The sequence below is a fragment of the Crotalus tigris genome, unplaced genomic scaffold, assembly GCF_016545835.1.
Source record: "Crotalus tigris isolate CLP2741 ecotype Arizona unplaced genomic scaffold, ASM1654583v1 scf7180000018916.1150873, whole genome shotgun sequence".
NCBI classification, from domain to species: domain Eukaryota; kingdom Metazoa; phylum Chordata; class Lepidosauria; order Squamata; family Viperidae; genus Crotalus; species Crotalus tigris.
In genome coordinates, this window is record NW_024097271.1 from 498,670 (window position 1) to 507,266 (window position 8,597).

The 8,597-nt window shown below is 37.1% G+C and overlaps 1 protein-coding gene across 6 annotated transcripts in view; it reads right to left on the bottom strand.

Annotated features, from left to right (window-relative positions):
* Window positions 1-4,023, bottom strand: part of EEFSEC (eukaryotic elongation factor, selenocysteine-tRNA specific) — a 165,331-nt gene extending 161,308 nt beyond the window's left edge. For 4 of the 6 annotated variants that reach the window (XR_005558413.1, XR_005558414.1, XR_005558415.1 and 1 more), the window contains exon 1: window positions 3,642-4,023. Coding sequence is in view for 3 of the 6 variants with exons in the window: in XM_039357372.1 (XP_039213306.1) it covers window positions 3,642-3,945 (304 nt within the window). In the remaining 3 variants the exon portion in view is untranslated. The remainder of the gene's footprint in view (window positions 1-3,641) is intronic. The other 2 variants (XM_039357369.1, XM_039357370.1) reach the window with 2 other exon arrangements.
* Between the last annotated feature and the right edge of the window lie 4,574 nt (window positions 4,024-8,597).

The following is an 8,597-nucleotide window of genomic DNA, read 5'->3' on the forward strand; positions in this document are numbered from 1 at the left end:
TACCTATTACTTAAAATGGTAGACAGCTGACCAGCAACATGTTCCAACTCATTCTCCTTGCTCAAGCTGATGAACTGCTCAAGCCACTCAATGTTTTCAGGAGTGTCATGAAGCAGTGTATATGTTTTTAATATACAGCCAATTTTCACCAGTTTTCAGCAGTTCCTGAAAACATTGTGCAGCTTCAGAGGTTCATCACTCTAAGGAAAAATGCCATTTGTTGTTTTGAATGCGATCATTCAGGACAGTGAAAGATGAATCATACGAATTTAATTCATTTGGGACCATGGGATTGAATTGAATTTTAACTGAACCAGTTTTAACACAAGCATTCATAGACCTTCAGGTTTCCATAAAATACAGGCAAGCTCTTTTTATGAAATTATTCAAACAAAGGTCTCTACATGTTCTTTCTTTCTGGAGTTTTTGCAATTCTAGTTTGATAATCGAAGAACTATCTTCAACTCTACAGCTAGATTATAGTCAGAAAGTGTTGTTGATCTCCATTTTACAGTGAAGTATACTTCTTTCTACTGAAGAAATATCTGTCAAACAAATTGGAAATCAGCACAAACATAGACTAAATAACCTGTTCTGACTTACATTAAAATTTTACTTAGATTTAGTAACGCTTCTCATTCTTAACCTGGAGACTGCCTGTAGTTTGGTCTGATAAACAGAGAACATTCTGAATAAAAGGAATATAATTATTTATTAATATTTCTTTCACTTGTACCCTGTCTTTCTCAAGTACTCAAAACTCAAATTTTCAAGTATTTAAAATAGACCTTTAAGATCCTTCTTCAATATTTGACAAACAATCATATCACAATTGAAGTGTCAACATATTACTTGTAATGGAGACATTCAGATTTTTCTTCCTTTAAAAAAAGGTTCTGTAATCAAGGCAAAATCCTGAAAAAAAATTATCTAATTCTTTCTCTCTACTTTTAATGAAACATTTCAATTAGGAAATGTAAAAAAAATAAGTCTGCTCCCCAAATGTTCTCTATATTATCATAGCACTTTCCAAAATTCAGAAATTGAAAATACAGTTTCCAACTTTAGAATTAAATATTTTAGTAACCTGTTATAAAAAGCTGCTTTACATCATGAATTTAAATGCGCAAAAATTAGTGATCCACCTACTGTCTTTTAGATGCTTGATATACTGAAGATAATTTCAAATGCTAGAAGCTACCTGGACTTTGCAATCAGGAAGAGGCTGCAACATAACAATTACCAGAAATGTGAAAAGAAACATTTAAAGTCTATGTTCTGTCATCTCCACTGACTTTGTTCACAGAACAGTAATAAATGTGATTATGTAGGACTGGCCTCTTAAATGAGAATGGGGTTGAGGCACCAGGTCTGAAAGATGTGTATTTATTTAAAGATGTGTTTCTATTTTTCCAGTGCATTTGTTTAAATAATGGTTAAAAATAAATGAACCAATATAATCACAAAATCAATATATGGTAGAAACATGAAAATAAGTGAATATGAAAATAGATAAAACAATAATCAGAATAAAATATCCTTGATACAATGACAAAGAAGGAATCTACCAACACAAGATGTTCTATTATCACAAGACAAGTAATATTTTTCTCCCAATCAATAACAGAAGGTTAGAGATCAATGCTTATTGCAACAGACTGTCAATAATTCAGATCCAATTAGTGGTAGTGAGCACATTCTTATTGCCCTATCATCTCATCCCAGGTATTTTTTTTAATTTATATTTATTTATCCTACATATAAGCCATCCAAATCCAAAAATGACTTTGAGGAGTGTCACAAAATTTTAAAATTTCAAAAAAGGAATTCAAAAAAGAATTCAAAGCAAAAACATGAAAACGAGATAAAAGGAATTACATTGTAGTATAAAACAGGGATCCCCAACCTATGGTCCGCAGCCCAGGACCAGGCCACGGGCTCCTGGTCAACAGGCCGTGGAAACGGCTGGCCAGTATGCGCACGCATGGGCGCACATTTCCCCCCACTTGTGCTAGCACCCATGTCCGTTTGCATGTGTGCACAGGTATGAACGGGAATGCTAGTGTGGGGTGGGTGTCCGCAGCCTGTTTGCATATATGACGGTAGCCTGGGCGGTTTGTGTGGCCTGTTCGCACATGCACAAATGGGCCGCTAGCCACCATGGGGGTGCATGGCCATTAGTGCATGTGCATGGCATCAGCGCATGCCGCATGTGCAAACAAGGCTGCTAGTGCTGCGCCAGTGTGTGCGGTCCCGTTTTGAAACTGCTCTCCTTCCCTCTGGTCCTCGAGCCCGGAAAGATTGGAGACCTCTGGTATAAAACAACATTTGGGAAAAATAGTGCAGGGAAAAATCCCTAATATTTTGGTCACCTGTTCCCTATTTATAGCTTTGGAAGGGACTCAGGCATATTCTACAAAGAGCAAGCTCAATTCCTCTTCTTTTTCTAATGCCAAAGTGGGACTATTATACTAATCCACCAATCCTTTCATGTTGCAGCAGGATGATACATCGTGAACTGATCTCAACACTTTTCAAGTGAAAAAAACAAACAGCTGCTGATGGTTTTGGGCCGCCAGAAAACAAGATATATTTTGCAGATAGACTGCCTTAGCACCTTTCTCTTTGAAATTCCCCATGCCATTCATGAAGAGGAATGTATGAAGAGATGACATGTCCTGCCCACTTTCCTTAGCACTAGTTGTTGCAGGAAAAAACTTCAGATGGGAGATTATATGTGATTTACAGACTATCCATAAGCGGAATTCAAGACTGTAGCCCTGCTATAATTGTTTCTAAACTCAGACAGTAATAAGATTTTTACATGAAGTAGTTTCTATTTAAGTCATCCACCTCTAGATAAACATGCTTAGGATAGCACCACAGAAGCCTTTTTCATACAAAAGCAATGCTGCTTAATCAACACATCCCAGTGCTACACTAGTCAGAAAAAAGTACTATAAAATGAATGAAAAAAGAGTGGTATGCTCTTTTTCTGAGCAGCATAAAAATTGAGTACTCAGGTCTGGCCATAAAGAAAACGGTTGCCACCACTTATCTCTTGCTTGCTCTGTTTAATGCAACTAGGGGGCTGGGTTTGTTGGATCAAATCATTCTTGAGATGTCCAAGAAAGACATCTAAAGTCAGAACATCTTCGATTCTTGTAAAAATAATTGACCCTCCTTTCCTACAATTTGTTGACATTTTCTCTTTGGAAAACACAGTAGGAACCATTGGACCTTACTTTGGGCACTAAAGAATTCAGCATGTGAACAAGAACTCACTATAGAGCAATAACAGCTCCTGAAGAATATTTATAAGTTTTAAACTCGCATACACTTAAATCTAAAGGCAGTACAAGACCTACAACTCCACACAACATCTTCCTGGCTGGGGGGGGGGCGGAATTGGCCCAAACAAATCCTATGAGCGAAGATGTACCAAAGACTGGGTTTCCTATTCCTAATCCAGCAGCTTGACCACTGCATCACGTTGGTGATTAGTTGCTTTTACTCAAGTTCTTCCGGGGATAAAGGCCTGAAATCTCTCCCCACCGGCGAGAGTAAAATAGATGGCAATGAGCCCAAGCAGAAGAAATGGGGCTAGATCCTGAACAATTTCCCCGGCCTCCATTCCTTACCTCCGATAATGGTACGGATAAGGGAGGCGTGTCCCGGGCAGTCCACCAGGGTCAGCTGGAGCAGCCCAGGCTCGGGGCCCAGGTGCGGAGGCAGCTCGGTGCAAAGACAAGAGAAGCCCAGGTCCAGGGTGATGCCCCGAGCACGGCTCTGCGGGGCCCTGTCGAAAGCGGCGGTGGAGCCGATGGTGCTGAGAGCCCGGGCCAAGGCGGTCTTGCCGCTGTCGATATGGCCCAGGACTCCCACGTTGACATTCAGTCGGCGAGGGCCGCCGAGGGCAGCAGAAGCCGCAGTCGCACCGGCCATAGATACCTCTCTCTACTCACTTCGCTTCCAAACTGGTCCGTTTCCCATCAGCACCCCCGCGGCAACACAGCCCACGTTAAAGCAGTTCCAGCAAAGCGGCAGGCGCAGTGGAAAAAAGCTCTTTCGAGAAGTCAGCAATAGGAACACGGAAAGCCTGAAGATGTGCCTGGCTTTGTTAAAAGCATCTTTGGCTTCCGAATAAAACTCAGCTATACACTATCCATAAAGTTCTTATAAAATGCATTTTGAAGGAATACCTATATTCATATAACTATATACTTTCCCATACGTGTTCACACTTTTTTCTGTGCAGTTCAATAAACTTTGGCACAGCACTTAAGTAAATGCCAGGAAAAACATGCAAAAACTATTCAATATTATTTTAATTGGCTCATTAAAAATGAAGTTAGCTTAAAGAAGCACAAATAGAAACATATAACCCCAGTTTCTATTTTATCAGCTTGCACAACTGCAAATAGTCTGGACCGACTATCTATTTTAACTGCTGAAGGATTTCCCATTGTACAAATGATCTGTTGATTAATGCTATGCTACACTAAACTAGTCACCTGGTTTCAGAACTATTCAACTATTTCATGAATGTACAAAACTGAAAAATAAAACAGAAATAGGAGCTGATAATATATTCATTTTTTTCTCATTTCTATTTAATTAGCAATATAGTTCTATAGTATATTATAGCCTGAAAAATTTCAAGTTTATCATTCTAGACTCCAAAATAGACCTCCAGTGAAGAGACCAACGAAAAGAAAACTTGATATTGGTAAGATTTTAAAAGTACAACTCCTACAAATCACAAATAAAAAAAAGGTCACAAAAACATTTTTCTCTTTTGTTCATTTGATGTAATATCTACCTCTCCAATTTCCCTTCCTGTATGTTTTGTAAAATACTGCTATTGCTAACATTTTCAAAACCTCATGGGAGCAAGGGCAGGAAGTCAGACCTTTGGGATAGGTTAAAAATGTGAAGATCGCTCACGCAATCTTCTTTCTCCAAAAATAATATACTGTTTGACAGTTTCAGAGTTCAGTATGTCCCACTGAAATTTGGAAGCTTATGTGACTCTAGGCTATGTCCTGTAACCTCAAACCTTTAGTCTAGTAAAAAGTGAAGTTTCCATTCCCTCCTTGGCTATCACATGACATCTGTGCTCAGTAACAGGTGGGTTGTTCAGACACACATATACCATACGTGAGTTAGCTTGCAGGGGGAATAGCAGAAGATACATTGGCTAAATAAATTGATTATAAAGCTATAAAGAAAGGGTCACATTTTTGAATACCATTACTTTTCTTTTTAGTAGTAAAATACTAAAAAAAATAGCAAAACCATCATTATCATCATTTTAATAAAGTTTTGCTAAGAGATAAGTGCTTGCATTTGACTTTTCTTTTTCAGAAAGCTCTTCCCTGATTTCTTCCAACTTAAATTTTATTCACAACCAATATTTAGAAGAAAAATAGATGGTATTTCAGTTTTTTCCCCCTAATAATGCTGATTTATGTCAGATGCCAGAAGGATTATTTGAAGTTCTTGCTTAAGCATTGCTGTAAATTTTTCTCAGCCTAGTAAATGAACAACCCTTGTATGGTCTGAAACATGCTTTTAAAAACAACATATAAAAAATATGAAATGAAACAATGAACCATTATTGTAAAATGGATTCCTCTTTGACACAGTCAGCCAAATCAATAGTGTTTAGGATAAGAAACGAACAAGGTATGCAATATAGTTTAAGTTTATGTTCAGAAACATATTTCCTGCTGTTTTAATTTTATGATGCCACCCGCTCCATTCATGGTATTCTTACAGAGGGTACTACAGGGAGGAACAATTTAGAAATTACATTGAGTCATTTTTTGAATTCATGAGAACGATTCAGTATGGCTGCAGTGCATTCAAACATGAGGCCAATATATGGCCTGAAGCAACTCTAAAGGGGAGGATGCTCATCTCTGTTTCTTAGCCGAGGGAGCCAGTGTTGTTTGAAGACATCTCCATCATCATGTGGCCAGCATGAGTATATGCCGAGGTGCATAGAATGCTGTTACCTTCTTATTGAAGGGATACTTATTTATCCATTTGCATTTACATGCTTTCAATCTTCTAGATAGGCAGGACTCTGGGGCAAGTAATGGGATCTCGCCCAATCACGCGGAATTCAGATCTCAAACTTGACATCTCTAGCTGACAAGCTCAATGCTTTAACCACTGAGCCACCGTATCCGCCGAAGCAACTCTAAATTATTTTAAATCTTTCAGTTTAAAAAGAATATTAAACACCATTATTCTATATATTTCAGGGTATCTTGAAAGGTTATACTTATTTTTGTAATAGTATTTGATTATGTGCCATCAACCTTGAGCAACTATATACACGGGCCTTCTTCAGAATGATCTATCTCCAAATTGACCTTTCAGGTCTTCCAATAGCACACCCATCACCACTGTATTACACCTATCCTTTTTGCTGCTATGTATGCTCTTTTTCTCTTTTCATCCACCTTCCTAGCATTGTAGACTTCTCAAGGAAGCTAAGTCTTCATAGAATATATCCAAAATATGATAAATACAGCATCATTTCTGTCTTGAGTGAGAACTCTGAATTGATTTGTTCTGTGATCCATGTATTTGTTTTCTTGTCTATATACTGTATTCCTAAGAGTCTTCTCCAACAGCAAAATTAAAAAGTGTCAGTGCTCTTTCTATTCTGCTTCTTCAGTGTGGAACTTCTGCTTCTATAGAGTGTCACAGAGAAAACCATTGCCTGTACAATTCTGATTTTCATAGGTGCAGACATGTCACAGCATTTAAATATCTTTTCCAAGGCCTCCATTGCCATCCTATCAATTGCTGTACTTGTTGTCACTGGTATGATTCCACTTTTTTCACTGTGCTCCTTGACTTTCACTACTAGAGCTTCTAGATCATTTTGCTTTTTCAGATACCAATCCAGGGCCATCAACATAGTGCAGGTTACTTACATTTCTTCTTTCAGTTTTAAAGCCATGCTCATATTCTTTCAATCCAGCCTCCCTCAATATGTACTCAGCATGTATTGTATGTTGAATAGATAAAGAGCAAGTATAAAGCCTTGTCTCACCTCTTTGTCAACCCAGAGCCAGTCTTTTTCACCACATTTCATCTGGACTGTATATATGAATACATTTCTTTTTGTTACTCTTTAGCTTTCTCAATTATCCACCATACATCAACATTAGTGTCTTTTGTTCCACAACCTTTTCTAAAACCAGGTTGAATATATGTCATCTCCAATTTCATGTAGGGCTCTACTGCTTAGGATAATCCAAAGCATTATTATGCCATCATGTTAAGCATATTGTTAGAAAATATTCAGTTAAGTCTCTTCTTTTTCATACCGGAGTGTAGACTTACAATCTGTTTGCCACTGGATCATTCTTCAGATTTGTGGGTTAAGTTTTAGAATCTTTATAGGTTCCTCTTTGGTTGCTTGTTTTATTTATGTAGTTTTCCCATAATTCCTGTGCCTTTCCAACTTGGTAATGATCACAGTGCTGATCCAACTTCTTCTGATCTAAAAGTTCTTGTAAATAAAAAATACATTGAATACTGCTCTACTATGAAAAATTTATCATAAAATTTTCATTCTTTCAACACCTATAGAAATAAATATCTAATTGTAGATACTATGTAGAAATCTGCCTGATTAGAAAAATCAAGCAGTATAATTGCACCTGAATCTATATCTAAGATACAAATCCTATTGAGTTCTTAAAGACATTCAGTACTTCCTAGAAATACACTTTGCTTTAAATGAATTTAAAAATGAATATCTGTTAGAAGCTTAAGTAATTGTGCCTTTTGATTTTTAATTTATTAACTTAGCAAAGATATCAGCTCTGCCTGGGAAGTAAAATAAATCTTCTGTTAAAAATAATTAATACATGATACAATCAAATTTTAAATGTTACTTACGTTGGTGCAGCACTGAAAATGACAACAACCAGGCATTAGATATCTATGAAGTCTTTCTGCTCTCTGAGCTTGGTAGATTGCTTGCAGATATTTCATTAACAAGCTAGATAACATCATCAGTGCTAGTGAATGTGGGTTGTTCCCAGTTAAATGCAATAGCTTGCCTGCAAGTGTTGGTGGAGATGTAGTTTTCTCCTTCATTCGTAGTTCCTTGATTAGAGTATTGTTTTCTGATCTATTGTTTGGTATTAACCCTTGCTTATCTGTATGTTGGCTGCTGGAGATGGTGTGTATTGATCTTTTTGTTTCCTTTTTAGTTTTTTTGTTGTCTCTTGAATGGTGTATAAATGTATCTATTGATGGCTGATTTGTTTGAATCTCAAACTTCCAGGAATTCCCTAGTGTTTTTGGATTTATCTTGGTTTGGAGGATCAGATTCCCAATTAAAATTATGGCTGAGTCTGTATTATGAGATAAAGGAATTTTCACTCTGTCTTCTGACTGCTACTTGTTGTTCATGGATGTGTTCTGCTATTGGTGGCTATTATAGCCCTTACACTGTATGTAATAAATAAATGATTCCTGCTACATATTTTCTCTTCAATTGTAATCATTATATCTCTATTTTAAAAAATAATATTTCAACTTGAAATGGAGCCTTGGAATTATAT